This window comes from Pleurodeles waltl, chromosome 1_1 (assembly GCF_031143425.1).
Source record: "Pleurodeles waltl isolate 20211129_DDA chromosome 1_1, aPleWal1.hap1.20221129, whole genome shotgun sequence".
Taxonomy (NCBI): Eukaryota; Metazoa; Chordata; class Amphibia; order Caudata; family Salamandridae; genus Pleurodeles; species Pleurodeles waltl.
Window position 1 is genome coordinate 505881673 of NC_090436.1, and position 19945 is coordinate 505901617.

General features: G+C 45.5%; 1 protein-coding gene across 1 annotated transcript in view; it reads left to right on the forward strand.

Moving 5' to 3' along the window:
• The window catches only part of ADGRV1 (adhesion G protein-coupled receptor V1), a 2003619-nt gene that overhangs the window by 571982 nt on the left and 1411692 nt on the right, over positions 1-19945 (forward strand). Inside the window, exons 29-30 of the mRNA XM_069225272.1 lie at positions 12369-12584; positions 15918-16133. Coding sequence (XP_069081373.1) covers positions 12369-12584; positions 15918-16133 — 432 coding nt within the window. The remainder of the gene's footprint in view (positions 1-12368; positions 12585-15917; positions 16134-19945) is intronic.

The window sequence follows — 19945 nt, forward strand, 5'->3', positions numbered from 1 at the left end:
CTACGCCGGCTCAATTCTGAGCCGGCATCCTCGTGGGAAGGTTGATTTGCCCTGGGCTGGCGGGCGGCCTTTTGGCGGCCGCCCGCCAGCCCAGGGCAAATCCCAAAATACTTTCGACCGCGGAGCGGTATTTTGGTGGGGGAACTTCGGCGGGCGGCCTCCGCTGCCCGCCGAAGTTAGAATCACCCCCTATATGTTAGAGGCTTGTGTGGTTGTAGACTCACATTCTGTGCATACTCCTGCCTTCTAGTGTTGGGCCCAGATATGTGCAAGCTGTTTTTCTCTGAAAAGTCTTTCAAGTCACAAAGTATTTTGACTTCTCTTACCACTAATGCACATGGTCATTGACTCCATTGTTAGATTGTTTTCTTTCCACGGTTGGGTTTAAACATGTGCTCTCTTGCTCTGGCTCGACACAATTGTGGTGCTCTATTTGGTTTACATGGGTTTCTTCCCTCTATCCATATTGTTTCTTGTTTCCTCTTTTATCTTTGTTTTAAGTCAATGACTTCAGCTTCGACTGGGAGGCACTTTTGGGTTGATTTCGGTCCCACAATAGCCTTCACCCTTTGGGGCCTCCGTCCGTTTCTCGACTGCTTCCCCCCACCATTCCTCTATGGTGATAAAATGGATACCATCTGCTACTGTCCTCGCTGCCATGCTAAATACCCTCAGAATGATCTCCATCAGGTCTGTAATCTGTGCCTGTCTCCCATGCACAACGAGGTTGCCTGTGAGACCTGCCACTCCTGCTCCAAGAAGATTCTTCATGACCGTCTGGCTAGACGTCTCAAGATGTTGCGTAGGAACGGCGACGACACCCCTCATCTCTCTGGCCCAGAGGACATTGACATGGTATAGCACCCACAGCCATCGGCTGCAGGCGAGGAACCGTTCTCCCCTGGCAGCATCTCCGGCTCTGATCTGGAGATTGAGGATCTTTCACCAGCGAATCCAGTAGTGAGTATGGTACCCACTCCCCAGGACACCACTCACAAGCTGAGTAGCCTCTTTCTAAGGCTCGTCCATCCACTATTGAGAGACAGGGCCCCGGGCCACTCCTGCCTTTGGGCTATGGTCAGCACCGATTTGGATGTAATGCCCATCTCCGTCTTGGCGGCGTAAACACCATTGTGGCCAGCTACATTGGCACCGCCTACTCCCGCCTCAGAGCTGACTGAATCTGACTGTCAGATCCGTTACCTTTGGTGTGGAAATCAAAATTGGCATCAGACTCAAGACCCTCAGCACCACCTACCAAGACTGGCCTCAGCTCGGGTGCTATTGAGCTTATCGTCCATAGACTACAAGAGGAGATTGATGGCCAACAGAAGCACTTGATGGGGACATAGACCAGATTCTTGCTCGCCCTCCAGGCTTGCTGCTCAGCTGTCAAAACATCAGCTGTCCTTCAAAGAAGCCTTGGACACACCAGTTTCATCCAAGCAGCACAAGAAAGTGGACAAGGCTATTAACTCTTTGCCGGTCACTCTCCCAACATTGCCTCACTGTGCTCCACACACACTAACAGTGTCCACAGGCCCAGCAGTTTCTACAGAGGCAATAACTTAAAAGGCAGAGGTAAAGGGGAGTTCCCTCAAAGGAACTACCACCACCACTAAACCCTGACCTGCCTTTCCTCCCCCCCCGATCTTACAAAACCTGTTGAGGGTGCCGCCAAAGGTTCTTTCCTCCTTGGCAGAACATCAGCTCCAACCAGTGAGTATTATCCAAAATGGTTATTGTCTGCAGCTCTTTTCCACACCTTCCACTGTTACACCTCTCAAACACAAACTCTTCCCAGAACATCAAAGGCTACTCAAGGAAGAGGTCCAAAAGCTCCTTTTAAAAGGGGTCATGGAACCCAGCAGGGCACTGGAGTACACTCTATGTACTTCCTCATCCCCAAAAAAGACAGTTCCCTCTGACCAATTCTTGTCCTCAGGCCCCTCTACGAATACATTCTCTGAGAGCATTTCCACATGGGTATTCTTCAGGATGTCATCCCACTACTGTAACAAGGCAACTTCATGGCCGCTCTCGAACTGAAGGATGCTTATTTTCACATATTAATCCACCTGGCACATCACTTGTATCTCAGGTTTGTAGCCATTGGAAAGCATTAACAGTTCAAGGTGCCACCCTTTGGGGTCACCACTGCACCCAGGGTGTTCATCAAGTGCCTTGCGGTGGTGGCCTCTCATCTGCACAGACAAGGCATCCATGTCTTCCCCTATCTGAACGATTGGCTTTTCAAGAGTGGCACATGTTGGAGCTGCCAAGAATACAGAAAGATCAGAATTAATCTCTTTCACAAGCTAAGTTTTACAGTCAACACTACAAAATCCCACCTCCAACCTCTCCAGATATAAGGCTACCTGGGGGCAATCCTCAACTCAGAAGATGGCATGGCCTATCCAAACACTGCCAGGTTTCAGTCCTTCTAGACACTAATCCCTCATTTTCAGGCAACCAACCCACATTCAGGACAGTCATGCACCTCCTCGTTATAATGGCCTCCTGTATTGCTATACGGCCCTATGCATTGCAGGAGTGCTTAGTGAACCAGTGGTCTCAAGCGGAGGGTCATTGAGGGTCTAGTGCTGATCAGCTGCTGCACTTATCGCTCTCTGCAGTAGTGGAACACCAATAACCTGCTGCCAGGGTGGCCTTTCCTTGACCCAGTTACGCAGAGGACCATTCAATTATAGCCTCCCTTTTAGGATGGGGTGCACACATACAGGAGCTATCTGTCCAAGGCCAGTAGGAACTCAATCACCAGCGTCTCCACATCAGCTATGTGAAACTGCTAGCTATTCACCTTGCGTTGAAGGCTTTCCTTTATCATGTGACTGGCATGGTAGTCCTCATCAAGACTGACAACATGCCAACCATGTATTTTCTTCAGAAGCAAGGCGGCACCCAGTCTCCCTGATTCTCTCACCTAGCCCAAAGCATTTGGTGGGGGCACTTCACCACAAGATCTATCTGCAATTGGAGTACTTTCCTGGAGTTGACAACAACTTTGCCAACCTCCTCAGCAGAATGCTGCAACAAGACCACATGTGGAAGTGCCACACACAAGTCCTCCTCCAATATTTCCAACGTTGAGGACTCCCACAGGTAGACCTCTTCACCATGGCAGAAAACACCAAATTCCCAAGCTTCGCCTCCAGACTCACACACCCACAGTCCTGGAGCAATGACCTATGGATAAATTAGTCAGGGATATCTGCCTATGCAATTCCTCCTCTCCCACTATTTCTGTACGTGTTTCAGAGATTATGAGAGACGTCGCTCACCCTCATCCTGGTGGCTCCACCCTAGACCCACCAACCCTAGTTCACAACTCTGCTCAAACTCTCAATAGTTCTGCACAAGATGGTCCCAAATAGGTTGGTCCTTCTCATGCAGAACCATGTAGAAATCAAGCACCTAGTCCCCAGGTCTCTCAATCTTGCGATCTGGCTCCTGAAGTCCTAGAATTTAGGTACTTTAATCTTCCACCTGAATGCATGAGCATTCTCAAAAAAGCGAGCAGGCCTACCATCCGTGCCTGTTATGCTGTCAAGTGAAGAGGTTTGTGTACTACTGTCACTCAAAACATATTGGGGGTCATTCTAAGTCTGGCGGGCGGCGGAGGCCGCCCGCCAGACTTCCCCCTCCAAAATACCGCTCCGCGGTCGAAAGACCGCTGAGGGTATTTTGGGATTTGCCCTGGGCTGGCGGGCGACCGCCAAAAGGCCGCCCGCCAGCCCAGGGCAAATCATCCTTCCCACGAGGACGCCGGCAAAGAATTGAGCCGGCGGAGTGGAAAGGTGCGACGGGTGCAGTGGCACCCGTCGCGTATTTCAGTGTCTGCATAGCAGACACTGAAATACAAAGTGGGGCCCTCTTACGGGGGCCCCTGCAGTGCCCATGCCATTGGCATGGGCACTGCAGGGGCCCCCAGGGGCCCCGCGGCACCCCCTACCGCCATCCAACAGGATGGCGGTAGGGGGTGTCAGAATCCCCATGGCGGCGGAGCGCGCTCCGCCGCCATGGAGGATTCACAAGGGCAGCGGAAAACCGGCGGGAGACCGCCGGTTTTCCGCATCTGACCGCGGCCGAACCGCCGCGGTCAGAATGCCCTGCGGGGCACCGCCGGCCTGTCGGCGGTGCTCCCGCCGACCCTGGGTCAGAATGACCCCCATTGACCCTTTAGCAGCCAAAGTACAGGGTATTGTCTGCTACCTACTTCACTTGCAGACTTCTTGTTTGGCTTTCAGTTCCATATGGCTACACCTAACTGCTGTAGTCACCTATCTTTAGAACAGATAACACATTTCCCTCTTCAGAATTCCAGTCATTAAAGCTTTTTTGGAGAGCCGTAAGAGAGTCATTCCTCCTCGGGTCCTACTTTCCTAACTTGAAATCTCAACATTGTACTTACAAGACTATTGGCCCCTGGCCCTTCGTTCAAACTCCTACACTCCTGCCCCTCCAGTTTCTCTCTTGGAAGGTGGCATTTCTGGTTGCCATTGCCTCACTCAGGCATGTCATTGAACTTCGGGCACTAACATTGGAAGACCTTTTTTTCCAGATACACAGGGATAGGGCTGTTCTCCGCACCATTCCCAAATTCCTCCCTAAGGTGGTTTCACAGTTCCGCCTTAATCAATCCATTGAACTTGAAATTGAGATCGTGGGGGTCAACATTTCAATCACTGCCCTTTGGGTTGAGGCTGATTTTTTTTGTTTTAAATTTTAATTGGGGTAGCACTGACCTAGGCCTGGGGGTTTACATGCTCCTCCAAAACAAATTCCCTGGTGTCTACTGGGTGGATCCCTGCTTGGAGATCAAAGTCCTGGGTGATCCCCAAGCAGGGATCCACCAGTGAGAGGTACAACTGGACAGAGATGTTATTTTGCAGCAGTACCTTTCATACTTAGATCGGTGCTTGGGCAGCAGAGCTATGCCTCCTGAACCCCAATCAACATCATTCTTTTTTTTTGTTTTGCAATTCTTTTAGAGAAGTAAGCATGTGAAAATAACATCATATAAGGCAACGACATTTCAAGAAGAACATCTCAAACTTTACATACACAATAACAATGTACACCCAATGTAGTAATAACCATGATCGCCAGATCCAAAATGTGAGGGAGTCTGCACAATACAAGTGCCCTCTATGGGTGGTATGTCCATAGGTGTTGAGAGCTTTTATACATGGATCCATGAATTAGTCCCGGTTCAGTACCTCCCTCCATGGTGGGAAACCGGTCACCGTATGTCTGAACAAAGCCAGAATATAAGGTAGGGCATGGTACCTCAGAACGCTTCTATAACGTTCACATCTGCTGGGATCTGAGAGATCAGTGCCAATCCAGAGGACGAGCACCCTACCGCAGGGACCTCCAGCATGCAACAAACAAGGGATGCAGCAGGCTGTGATAACTTCGCAAGAAGAGCGAGGGTGTCAGGTGGGCAATAGGAACCATGTGGAGTCCTCATCCACAGATATTGAGCCACCTTGTGATGTAAGATGTAGAATGTATAAAAGATGGTTCCAAGACTGTTGTGAGGGAAAGGTAGAAAAGGAGGGATGGGAGGAAGAACAGAGGGGAGGTGAATCGGGAAGGAGGTAAGGGTATGTAAGAGAGAAAAGGAAAGGAAGGGAGTGGACATTACAAGAGCAGGGAGAGGGCAAGGAGGTCCAGGAATGGAGATCAGGAAACAAGGAGCTAGAGAGAGGAAAGAGAGATTTGCTTCAGAAAAGGGGAGAGAGGCAGGTGGCAAGCTGGTTGACGGAAAGAAGGAGTGCGGGCAGTGGAGAAGGGAAGGTAGGGAGGGGAGTGAGTGGGAGATATGTTAAGAGAGGGAGATAGCAGCGAGGGCGGGGCAACTGCAGGAGGGGTAGAGGGAGCGGTGGGAGATGAGGGTGAGGCAGGAGGAGGGGAGGGGAGAAGGGTGAGGGAGGTGTTTGAATGGGTGTGGCACTCAGTGGTCAGCAAGCCCTAGGAAGGGGGCCCAGGTTTGCTGAAACATCTCTGTCCGGTCTTGAAGGGCAATCAACATCATTCTGATGTCAGTGAGTTGCACCCACTGGGCATCACCATGACTGAAAAAAATAACAATAACGTTGAGATGCGAAGGAAGTTCTTCCCTCATGCCCAAACACTATTTTTTAGAAATAAAATCCTTTTGGTGCTTGCAGCGAGTCAGTTCATTAATATGTGTCCTTGATGAACTATTCACGGCAAGAGCACTAATGAGCTTGACATGAGTGGTTTGTCAAGCCAATTAAAAAAAGTAAGAGACCATTGCCACCTTATATTACTGGTTATAGCATCTCACTTTCACTGTGAGACAATGCTCATATAATTTGCTGATTACTTATTCATTCTATTCTGGACTTGTGCCTCTGTTTTCTTTGTTCCAGTTAGATATTAGGGTTGACGACCAGTAGGATCACAAATAGTAAATGTATGAATTGGCTACATTGTACCTAACTTTTTGTGCTAGAATTGCTATCAAATAGTACGTGCTTGTGAATAGTGCTTGAACCATTTCATCATTGTAGCAGCTGCTTTGCTGGTATGTTTTTTTTGTTTTCCAGTAACTGTATTGCAGTGGTGTTTCCTCATTTTCAAGAGAGGTCTGGTATTCCCAAACATTTTGTGATTGTAAATAGTATACGGGGCTTGTGTAGGGTTCTGCAGAACTGAAGCACCACTGTAAATCAACAGGACTCTCAATCTGCTAAGTTTGTGATTCACGCAGGTGAGAAAAGCATGGCGTTTCTGGCAGCAGAGTCAGCTGAGGCTTAGCTATCACAAGTCTCTGACCTGACACCCCTTCATCCACAGGACTGTCACTAGACATAGCTGCCCACACCCTTCATGTGATGCTCCGGGTTCCCACACAGGGAAAAACATCAAAGGCCCCCCTGCTCGACAAAAAAAATATTTGCGCATCAGCGCCACTGATTTTTTGTTCTTAAAGAACAAACTTCTGACCTAAGAGTTTTTCTTCTTGAAATACAAAAAAACTGCCCACTTGGCAAAATCTTCTGCCTTTAGAGCAATCACCTTAGCATCAGTTGCTCATTAACTGTGGAGATCCGTACTAGTCTAAATGACCACAAAACTTAGGACTCGTAATTTTTTCACTGTATTGTGTTGCCTTACTATTTTATTTTGTGCTGAACTTAGTGTGCTTTTTACGATTGGATACCAGCGTCTAATATAAATGTATTTATATTTTGTAAACAATTCTTAAAGTGTTGGGTAGTTATGAAACTGCACAATCACTAGTGGACATATTTTTGCAAGTGTGATAACTGTGTTATACCACGCCTGCTGCCTACACACCAGCTCCATAGATCCGTGCCATGACTGCTCGTCAATGTTTGCCTGGTTAGTTAGGGAGGCTTCTGGGGCCAAATGGCTCTTGTAGGCAACCCAAGTTTCTGGATAGTGGGAAATGCCAGCACTCTCATCTTGGACAGTAATTTATGGTTCTTGTGATCATACCGAATGGGAAACACATTCACAGTTATTCATGTAAAAAATATCAGATGTGACAGAATAAGGTTTGGGACACTTGAAGATCATGAGTTCAGTATATTTTAGATGGCAGACGGGAGAAAAGAGAGTCACTTCTATTTTCCGATGTTAAATTTTGCATTGTGCTTGCAGTGGCCATTCATTCTAAAATACATTTTATATCTAGAATGATTTAGTGCTCACTCATGGGGGCTGATAGGTTGAATGAGGGTATTTGGTCTAATTGCTGATTTCAAGAGTTAAGTCCTGATTTAGATGTTGGTGGTAATGGTCCCGCCGTCGACTTTTCAACTGAAAACCCATCCACCAATGTGATGGTCCGCCTGCCATATTTAGATGTTGGTGGTCCCATAGACGAAAGCCTGCACTGGAACCACCGCCTCCGCCAAGAAACACCAACTGCAGATTTGGATGTGCCTCACCGCCAAGAAAAAAGTGGCGTTCTGACCTCCATGTTTGAGTTGGCAGATTGGGGGGGTGAAAACTCACCTTTTTCCCCATTCCACCCCCGTGTTTGACTGGACACAACTGGACAACACCTGCTGTCAGTGCTGCCACCGACCCACAAAGAAAACACAACCCCTCCATTGCCGGACTCGAAGGTAGGGGTGCTGCATTTCCATGGTACATTGGGTGGGCACTGCACAGGGGTTGGAACCACTGCAGGCACATACATGACACAGTAATTATTTTAAATCACTGTGACATGCATATGTGGGGTACACAAAAGTGTCACACATGACTAGGGACATACTGGCACATCATGCATATCACACACATACACAACTGTCATTGTGGTGTCATCATTCATTGCCAGAAGAATGCTGGTACCACAATGACAGTACACTAACACTGGATGATGGTGTCCATGTGTGCACATTGCAACAGGACCTGTATGGGTAGGTTTGTGCTATGTGTTGTGTATGCGAGTCAGTACATATATGTGTGTGTGTGAATTGGCTGGCTGAGGTGGAGGGGCGGGAGTGGATGAAGTGGTTGTGTCTGTATATGTGTAACGTGCATGTGAGATTTATGTTGTGTATGTTGTGTTGCTGTGTGGCACATTCAGGTGAGTGTTGTGTGGTGGACGTTGTTGTGATGTGTGTAGTTGTGCATGTGTGTGTGTGTGTAGCTGAGTGTGTAGTTGTGTTAGTTCTTGTGTCGTGTGTGGGTGCAGTGTCAATGGTGTGTGTATGTTGTGTCATGGATGTATGTCAATGTGTGTTTTCATCATGTACAGGTTGTGGTGTTGGAATTGTAATGGATGATGGTGTGTATGTGGTGTGTTGTGTTGTGTGTAGTGCAGGGGGACACCTATGGCTAAGGTAGAGTGTGTGTGTGTGTCACTTACCTCTATTCCAAAGCCTCTGCCATTGTACGAAGTCCATTGGGTCCTGCCGCCATCTTCCTCTTTCAGCAATTCATCGCCAATCCTCCTTGCAGAGCTGTAATCTCTAAATATGGCGGGTGGAACACTGTTGACTTGACGGCCTTCTTGGGTCCGTCGCCTCCGCAGCTTGTCGGTAACACTGTCTAGAAGTAAATCAGAGCCTAAGGGCCAGATTTAGAGTTTGGTGGAGGGGTACTCTGTCACAAGCATAACAGTTATCCTGACCGCCATATTACAATTTACATAGGCTATAATGGAATTTTAATACAGCGGACGGGATATCCGTCAGGTTTGTGACCAAGTAACCCCTCCTCCAAACTCAAAATCAGGCCCTTAACCAAAAACAATGGTCTTCTGACCAAATCACTTTACCTCTTTGTACATCACTTTTTTTATTATGTGTGATGATACTCTTTGGTACAGTCCCAATTACCCCTACCCACCCCAATGTGTCTATATTGTCAAGAGGTTTGAATACCACTCACATACGGTGCTATTTAATGTACAGCACTTTGTTTCAAATGCTCCTACTTCCATAAAATGTTCTGTGTAAAGCAAATGGAAGGAAATGCCTCCTTGGCATGGTTACCCCCTAACGTTTTGCCTTTGCTGATGCTAAGTTATGATTTGAAAGTGTGCTGGGACCCTGCTATCCAGGCCCCAGCACCAATGTTCTTTCCCTAATCTGTACCTTTGTCTCCACAATTGGCACAACCCTGGCACTCAGGTAAGTCCCTTGTAACTGTTACCAAGGACCCTGATGCTAGGGAAGGTCTCTAAGGGCTGCAGCATGTCTTATGCCACCCTGGGGACCCCTCACTCAACACATGCACACTGCCTTACAGCTTGTGTGTGCTGGTGGTGAGAAAATGACTAAGTCGACATGGCACTCCCCTCAGAGTGCCATGCCAACTTCACACTGCCTGTGGCATAGGTAAGTCACCCCTCTAGCAGGCCTTACAGCCCTACGGCAGTGTGCACTATACCACAGGTGAGGGCATATGTGTATGAGCACTATGCCCCTACAGTGTCTAAGCAAAACCTTAGACATTGTAAGTGCAGGGTAGCCATAAGAGTATATGGTCTGGGAGTATGTCAAACACAAACTCCACAGTTCCATAATGGCTACACTGAAAACTGGGAAGTTTGGTATCAAACTTCTCAGCACAATAAATGCACACTGATGCCATTGTGTAATTTATTGTAACATACACCTAGAGGGCATCTTAGAGATGCCCCCTGAATGCCTACCCGACTTCTAGTGTAGGCTGACCAGTTTCTGCCAGCCTGCCACACACCAGACATGTTGCTAGCCACATGGGGAGAGTGACTTTGTCACTTTGTGGCCAGGAACAAAGCCTGTACTGGGTGGAGGTGCTTCTCACCTCCCCCTGCAGGAACTGTAACACCTGGCGGTGAGCCTCAAAGGCTCACCACTTTTGTTACAGCGCCTCAGGGCATCCCAGCTAGTGGAGATACCCACCCCTCCGGCCACTGCCCCCACTTTTGGCGGCAAGGCTGGAGGAGATAATGAGAAAAACAAGGAGGAGTCACCCACCAGTCAGGACAGCCCCTAAGGTGTCCTGAGCTGAGGTGACCCCTGCCTTTAGAAATCCTCCATCTTGAGTTTGGAGGATTCCCCCAATAGGATTAAGGATGTACCCCCATCCCCACATGGAGGAGGCACAAAGAGGGTGTAGCCAACCTCAAGGACAGTAGCCATTGGCTACTGCCCTCCCAGACCTAAACACACCCCTAAATTCAGTATTTAGGGGCTCCCCAGATCCCAGAAAATCAGATTCCTGCAACCTGAAGAAACAAGAAGGACTGCTGACCTACAAGCCTGCAGAGAAGGAAGAAGACGACAACTGCTTTGGGCCCAGCCCTACTGGTCTGTCTCCAACTTCGAAAACCTGCTCCAGCGACGCATCCGACAGGGACCAGTGACCTCTGAAGTCTCAGAGGACTGCCTTGGACTAAAGGACCAACAAACTCCCGTGAACAGCGGCCCTATTCAAAACCAACTACTTCTTTGCAACAAAGAAGCAACTTTCAAAGACTGTACTTTATCCGCCGGAAGCGTGAGACTTCACACTCTGCACCTGACGCCCCCAGCTCGAGATCCAGAGAACAAACACCTCAAGGAGGACTCCCCGGCGACTGCGAGCCCGTGAGTAACCAGAGACGACCACCCTGAGCCCCCACAGCGACGCCTGCAGAGAGAATCCAGAGGCTCCCCCTGACCACGACTGCCTGTAACAAGGAAACCCGATGCCTGGAACCAACACTGCACCCGCAGCCCCCAGGACCTGAAGAAACCAAACTTCAAAGCAGGAGTGACCCCCAGGTGACCCTCTGCCTAGCCCAAGGGGTGGCTGTCCCGAGAAGCCCCCCTTGTGCCTGCCTGCACCGCTAGAGTGACCCCCAAGTCCCTCCATTGTTTCCTACCTGAAACCCGACTCCTGCTTTGCACACTGCACCCGGCCTCCCCTGTGCCGCTGAGGGTGTGTTTTGTGTGCCTACTTGTTTCCCCCCCAGTGCTCTACAAAACCCCCCTGGTCTGCCCCCGAGGACGCAGATACTTACCTGCTGGCAGACTGGAACCGGAGCACCCCTGTTCTCCATAGGCGCCTATGTGTTTTGGGCACCTCTTTGACCTCTGCACCTGACCGGCCCTAAGCTGCTGTGGTGGAAACTTTGGGGTCGCCTTGAACCCCCAACGGTGGGCTGCCTATGCCCCAGAACTGAGACTTGTAAGTGTTTTACTTACCTCCCAATCTAACCTTTACTTACCTCCCCCAGGAACTGTTGATTTTTGCACTGTGTCCACTTTGAAAATAGCTTATTGCCATTTTTACAAAGACTGTATATGATATTGCTTTTATTCAAAGTTCCTAAAGTATCTAAGTGAAGTACCTTACTTTTAAAGTGTTTAAAGTAAATCTTGAACCTGTGGTTCTTAAAATAAACTAAGAAAATATATTTTTCATTATAAAAACCTATTGGCCTGGAGTAAATCTTTGAGTGTGTGTTCCTCATTTATTGCCTGTGTGTGTACAACAAATGCTTAACACTACCCTCTGATAAGCCTACTGCTCGACCACACTTCCACAAAATAGAGCATTAGAATTATCAACTTGTGCCACTATCTTATCTCTAAGGGGAACCCTTGGACTCTGTGCACACTATTTCTTACCTTGAAATAGTATATACAGAGCCAACTTCCTACAGCAAGGCACTGCTCCTGGAAGCTAGGTTAGCTCTATATTGCATGCAGTAAATGCAGAACTTACAATATATCCTGAAACAGAGACATATTGTTTTCATGTGTTAGAAACTATAGTCCTGAAAAAACAAACCAATGGAAGATTGTCTTTTTGCTTTTATCTTTTCCTCAGGATTTGGCCATAACTGTCATTTTGTCTTGCAGTTTTAGATTCTCCTCGGCTCGGAACCAGTGGTGACGCAATAGCACAAATATTAATCAATGCCAATGACGATGCTTTTGGTGTACTTCAGCTTTCATCCACAGCTGTGCGTGTTGCTGAAAATTACATTGGACCGATTATCAACGTGAGCAGAATTGGAGGAATGTTTGGGGATGTATCAGTTAAATTTGTAGCAGTGCCAATAACTGCAGTCGCTGGTAAGAAAATAATACTAGAAAAGAGGGCACAGAAAAAGGCAAAATGTGAAAACTAACTCTTGCTTGTTCACAGGGTTTTTTCAGAAGTTACAGCGTATTACTTTATAGTAAAGATACACATTTGGTTAGGGACCATTTCACGAATAGACAAGTCGCAGTATGCTGGGTCCTATTCCTATGGAGTATGTGCTAGGGAGCAGATACTTTATGGAAATCCTATTGTGGAAAACTTGGGAGTCAAAGTGAATACAATGCAGTAGAAATATGTTAATAACGTGAGGAATTGGGTTGCTTGTTGAGCGGGGTGTAACCCAACTCAAACAACAACTACAATCCTTGCCAGGGTGAACCAGAAAAAGTCACTAAATTATTCTATTCTTAACCATCAGATAGCTTAGTGCAAAAGCAATCAGGCTTAACTTATGTGAAAAGTATTTATGCAGGACACAAACAGTAATAAAGTGAAAACACAACACCAGAAAAATCCAACACTAATTAAGAAAAATAGAGTAACATTAAATAAATTATTTGACACTAAACAACAAAAAAGCCAATCAGTAGAACAGAAGGCATGCAATTTTAAAGATTTATGGAAAGTATAGTGTTTAAAAGCACAAAGCAGAAAGTGCCATTCGCGGCTATCTGGTCCTGCGAGACTGGGTGAAAGTCTCAAGTTCAGACTCACCTCCATGGAGCACAGCCCAGATACAGGGACTGGGTTATTTCCGCTGAAAGAGTTACCTTCGAGTCTAGTACAAAGAGTCCAGATCATGGTGGAGGAGACCAGGAAGAACGTGTTGGATGGTCGTCGTTGTAGCATGAAGAGCAGGCTGAGAGTCCCAGATGGTTGTCACTGTAGCGTGAAGATCCTGTTTGGCGTCCCGGACATTCATTGCTGAAGCTTCATGTTGATGGTCACCACCGGCTGTCAATCCTGTAGTGCAAAGTGCAGATCTTGTTTTGCCAGGACCTGAGGGGCATCTCTCAGGAATCAGGAACTCACTCCAGCAGAGGCCATGAAGGCTCAGGCAGGTTCAGTTGCAAGTCCAGGCAGCAAGTCAGGTGGGCATATGTAGGGAGGCTTCTGGAGCTTTTTATATCCCTGTAGCTCTAATAGAAGTTCAGTCACCTGACCCTTAGAGTCACTTCATCCTGGGATAAATGGTACTGGTCCAGTCTTTCTTCTCAGCAAGAAGAGCAGGCCTCAAGCAGAGGGACATCCTTCTTCTGTAGTATCCACAGGTCCAGGAGTGTACCGAAGAGTAAGACCGTAGGGTGGTTCCCACTTTGTTGTGGGAGAATCTTCTGGAGTTTGCCCTCTACTGAGGTGTCTGAAATTTCCTGCCTGCCTGTACTGGTATCAGTCTGTGTGGGAGCAAAACAGAGTAGTGAGAAATGCTTTGTGTGTTATCTGAGTCAGTGCTTTTGAAGAGTATAAGTGGTATGTGATAGCTCGCCTCCCTATCAAGTCAGAGATGGCCCATCCTGCCAACAACCAGACCCTCCTTTGTGATACTGTGGGAGAAGAATACATAACGGGCATCTGCCAACTAGACTTAGTCAGTCATTGAACCCAGAACTAGGTTGCAGGCACCAATTGGTTAGGACAATAAAATGCCAACTTTCCAAAAGTGTCATTTTGAGAATTGTGACTTAAAATCAGACTTTACCTTCAAAGAGGGTTTCAAATTACAATAAATAAAGACACCAAACATGACCTTCCTACTTGATCAAGGTTATCGCTTATGAAAGGCAAAAGGGTAACCCAATTTTACCCTCAGGAAGAGGTGAGCCTTGCAGTAGTGAAAAATGAATTAAAGAGCTTTTCACTACCAGGGCATGTGAAGCTTAAAAGTAAATACCCAATGTTTTAATACACTGCACCCAGCCCCATGGGCTGTTTAGGGCCTACACTAGGGGTGACTTGCATGTACTAAAAAAAGAAGATTTAGACCTGGCAGAAAGTTAATTTTGCCAAGTCGAAATGGCAGTTTAAAACTGAACATACAGAGTGTAATGGCAGGCCTGAGACATATTTAAAGAGCTACTTAAATGGGTGACACAATAAGTGCTGCAAAGGCCCACCAGTAGCATTTAATTTACAGGCCCTGGATATATGTAGTACACCTTACTAGGGTCTTACAAGTAAATTAAATGTGCCAACTGGTTGTAAGCCAATATTACCATGTTTAAAAGAGAGAGCACAAGACCTTATAAAACTGATAAAGTGTGTAGAGCTCAGGGCCAACAAAAACAAATTCAGCAAAACTTGAGGACAGAAGGCAAAAAGTTTGGGGGTGACCCTGCAGAGAAGGCCAAGTCCAACATAAGCTATTAAACTTAGCTCTACATACAATTTTGCCCTAGGCGCAAACACATTCCAAATGTAAGTTTTATAATGAATAAAAAAATACTTGAATTAATCTCATCCAATGGTTACTCCACAGGGGTGCATCCAAGCCCACTCTTTTTTTGTATTCTTCACTGTGATGACCTAGTGCGAAGGGTATGGTCAAACGTGTTCACAACGCCACTGGAATCAAGCTGCACCTGAATGACTAGGCCTACATAGCTCGAAATTGGTCTTGGATTTATTGTGTTCCGGTCCAGAGACGACCTGACTGAGCATTTCAGTCTGGACCGTTTGTGTTAGAGAAGGACCAGAGCTGATTTGCATATGGCTGTTTCTAATCTGAGTTGGCATTGTGTGCAAAAAAAATGGAATGGGATGTGGCTTCAAATAATTATCAGTGGCTGAGAGTAATACAAGCATTCCATTCCTTACTGTTTTGTACTGTTCAACTTAATGCCATAAGTGCAACTGGTATGCCTAGACATGGGTCTTGTGTTTATTGTGCCACTGGGACCAGGCAGGATCCTAACAAAGAGGCCGAAATTGGTCCTTAGTTGCTTCTGTTCCGATTCAGACAGGCCCAACCTTGGCTGTTGTGGCTGAACAATTCCTATTTGCACAGGGTAATGTTGATCTGCAAAGTGGTTGTGTATAATCAGTTGCACATTGACTTTATTTAATTTTGTCAGCCGTATTGGCCATATAACAGATTCACATTATATTAAATATATTGCCATTTGTTGCTGTTAGCAGTGTTTCAATGTGTTTTACAGACCTTTATTCACTAAAACACCAATGGGAATATAGAAAAACACAAACTGAAATACCTACAACAACGCTTACCCCTGACAACAAACCCCACCAATAAAGAAATGCGTGATACAGCCTTGGTATTCTTGATATTGACCTGAAATATGTGATGTGATATTTCAATAATAAACCAACATTTTTGTGATACTGAAAATTGTTCCGTTTTATAGGTGAGGATTACAGTGTTGCCTCATCGGATGTAGTTCTGTTAGATGGTGAAACTAGCAAAGCTGTGCCAATTTATATAATCAATGACATATACCCCGAAGTGGAAGAGTCTTTTCGGGTGGATTTGCTGAATCAGACAACAGGAGGAGCCTCGCTGGGGGATGTGACACGGGCAGTCATCACCATTGAGGCGTCCGATGACCCATATGGATCTTTTGGTAAGCTGGGAAACATTTCCTCAGAAATATTATTCACACATTTAATTGCCTTTTTTGGGCTATACTATGGGAGTGTCATGGAAGTACAAAGGGCGTCTGCGCGATTCTTTTGTGCAATTTCCATATTAAAAAGAGGCTAGGTTGTGACTTCGGTCCAGGGTATTTTGTTTTCCAGGGCCTGATTGGCCATTATACCATTCAGTTATTTTCAAGGTTTTGCTGCAGGCTAGGCGGCTTCCTTCAGACTGCATTGACTGCCATGCCCCATCCATGAACCCCTCCCGCCCCCATTACCCCCATCATCCATTATACTGTTGCCTCCTGCAGCGTGGGTTTGGTTTAAATATTTTTTCCAGGACTGATTTTTTTTCTAGTACAGCCCGGTGTGGTGCCTAGTTCAGGTTTTGCAGCTTCATCATGTGAATGAAGTTTGTTATTTGTCATTTGCATTGAAAGATGACTTCATGCAAATGAGGCAGTGATTGTCTGTGTTGTTTACATTACCAATGCAGGCATAACAAAAACAATCAGTAATGTGCTGTGTGTCACCATGAAGAAAAGTCAACTCCGGAGGGCGCCTTTTTGGAGTGCTCATAGAGTGCTCCTGGGCAGATCAGGGAATTGTCACAGGGGCAAGTGATGGATTCCAGTTGCACATTCTTAAATTGTGCTGAGTAAAACGGTTGCGCAAATAGAAAAACTTGCTATTCAAGTCTACGTATAAACATTCTGGAAATTTACGAGCCTGGAGTTAGAAACACCTACGCATACAATTATTAGTAAATCAGGCCTTCGAGTGTAACTAAAACCTAGGTTCGGAGTAAGAGAACTCCTCCCAGAAAAAAGCTTTGTGATTTAGGTCCGAGAACAATAATGTGCCTATTTTCCAAGATTCTTCTTTGAATATGTGTGATTAACGTCAGAATTTCCTGTAGTAAAGCACACTTATTCATGGAAACAAGGTGTGTGAATTGGGGCATTACTAATATTACTTAATATGGAACATGACCATTGTTAGGAGGTCAGATAGCAATTAAGTCAATAAGATGTATGTAAGTGGCATGTCTGTCGGATATTGTTAAGCAGATAGAGGAGATTGAGGGTGTTCTGAATTGCTCACAACGGCAGTCAGTTAAAGCCCCAGATCTCTCAGTCAGAATATAAACACACTTTCCTTTCCACATTGCTCGATGTAGTTCAGCTGTGGTTTCCATCTGTTGCTCCAGTGCTGGCAGTCAACACAGCAACCTCCCACCCGTCGGTCACTTCTCTCACAACATAGCCTAATGGATCCAAGGTACCAAGCCACATCTCCACGTAATTTGCAGAAATGTAGACAAATCAGTCTCTTTCATGAGCCTTCATTCTGGAAATATCTTAATCCTAACGAGAGCAAAATAAATGTGTACTTGGAGGTACCTGTGAGTCACCAGCATTTGATTATAAGGTGAGTGGGAGGTACGAGCAGTCAAACTAAAATTGTCCTAGTAAGCACATTTCTAGAAATGTTTTTTAATATTAGTGATGCTAATGAGGAGAAATGTGAACATCAGCAGTGAAGCGTCCTGCGCCAACAGGATAGATGCCGCATTGCTTTAAATGCACCTGACAAGTGTTCGTTCACCATTATGAGTTAAAGGTAAGTGTACCCCTGTAAATGAGATTTTGAGGAAAAGCATACTTATAGAGCATTCTAACTACATGCAATTTGAGATTTTTTAAATGTTTTTAGAGTGTTTTTATAAAGCGTGAACATGACCCAAGGTAATCAGAGTGCTATCATAAGGAAGATACACAAAACAGATACACAAAAACAGATACATCAAAAGAAACAAACTCAACTAAGATATGGCATGTTATTAGGCCACTGAACAGAATCTTCTGGGTGGTTTTCTGAGACTGTTCAAAGGACGTACAGTTCTAGGTAGCTGGGAAGCAGAGATTGAGTGGTGCTCTCCTGGAGAGGATGTATGGATAATAATGTCATTGTGGTGCCCATTGAGCTCAGGAGATAGGCTCACCTAAAAATTAGGAGAGTAATTTATTGATTATGACAGGAACTTATTCATTAGGATCTTTTCAACTCTTTTTTTTTAAAGTGGGTCGATGGGTTTGATCGCACCATAGGTGGTATGGAGTTCCAAATCCTTGGACCAGCTCCTGAAAACGAGTGCGAGTAGGTTTTATGTTCACTGAATTTCGGGAGTTCAGGTCTGAGAGAGTTTGCTCTTTTGAGGGAGCGGCTGCCTCCTGAGAGTCTAAAATTTTCTGCCAGGTACCTTGGTTCATTAAGATGTAAGGCTCTGTGTGTGAGGTAAGGAATTTTCAGTTGAGCTCTGGCTTTGAGAGGGAGCCAGCTTAGAAGCATAAGCGATGGGGTAATGTGGTCTAAGCGTCTAATGCCTATTACCACGTAACAGGCAGGTCTAAAGTGTCTAATGTTAAAGAAGAGTCTGTACCCTCATGGGGGCAAAAACTAAATTCAGTTTTAAATCTAGATGTGAAAATAAATTTTCGTCATAATCTGTCTAGAGACACAATCTTTAAAAACACTTTGCTGTCACTGCTAAAACAAGTAAATATCACTATGCTATATATAACAAGGCCACTGAGCATGTGCTCTGTCCCCTAAAACATGTAACAATTGGCTATACTCCTAATTACCATACATAACTAAATTGTAAGTCCCTAGTATATGGTACAAAATGTACCCATGACCTGTATGTTATATGTCACTAGTGGACTGTGTAGCGTCCTCTGCAGCCTGGGTAACCGCCAATGACTACGCCACACACAACTTTATTCTTTATTATTCTGCGTGCACCTGTGAATTCCAACATTCTAAACCAAGCTGTCATTACATTCTATTGTAGCGATTATGTCACACTGCTATGGAGTATGTTTAGAGCCAAAAAGGTTCTGTCACAAAACTTGCAAGACACTACATCTCCACCTCTGTTAAATTACAAATTACAATTTAAAAACAACGGTTATAGGGACGTTATACCCAGGAAATAGAACTAAACAAATCATAGAAATTCACTTAAAAAAACTAATGTTAAAGGGAACTTATAGTTAGGCTCACATTTTAAACGTACCAAACCATAGAAATTCACCTTTATAGTTAAAGTTAGCTAAAGTAACTATAACTTGTGCCCTAAGGTAAAATCACACAAATTGTCATGCCTAATGGAAATCTGTACTTCCTACATGTGACGGTGTATGATTGGGTTTGGGGTATGTGTGGTATGATTAGGGTGAATGTTTACATTTTGAACCGTGTCCAGAGAGATTGCGTTATGAAACCCAGATAATATGGTGTGATTTTTTATTATTGATTATATCTTATATATATATGAAAATAATTGTGAAGAAAATTAAATGACCTGAAATCAGTAATATAGTTTTCTCCTTACATATTGTTTTTCCAGCTCCAGTGTGGTGGTTTATGAATAATTTGCAAGGCACTTTTCCTTGAGGCAGCTTTTTGTTTCTAGCTGTTTCTCCATGTGCCTAACAGTGACATGTCAGGCTAAATTTAAACCTATCCCTTTGTCTTGACCCCACGAGAAGAGCTAAACTTAAGACTAATGCAAACCATAAGCCAGGGCCACTGGATTTATGACATGGGGAAAATCAAATTATATATCAGAATTAAAGGACAGACAGGCTTATTATTCCACCAGGCATTTCCCAAGTGGGCTGGGTCATTTGGAGGGTGTTTTTGAAAGCCCAGGGCCGATTCTGGTGCCTTTGCCACCTTCCCTTGCTCTCTGAGGTTAACTGGAGAAAACATGGGGAGGCTTCAAGAG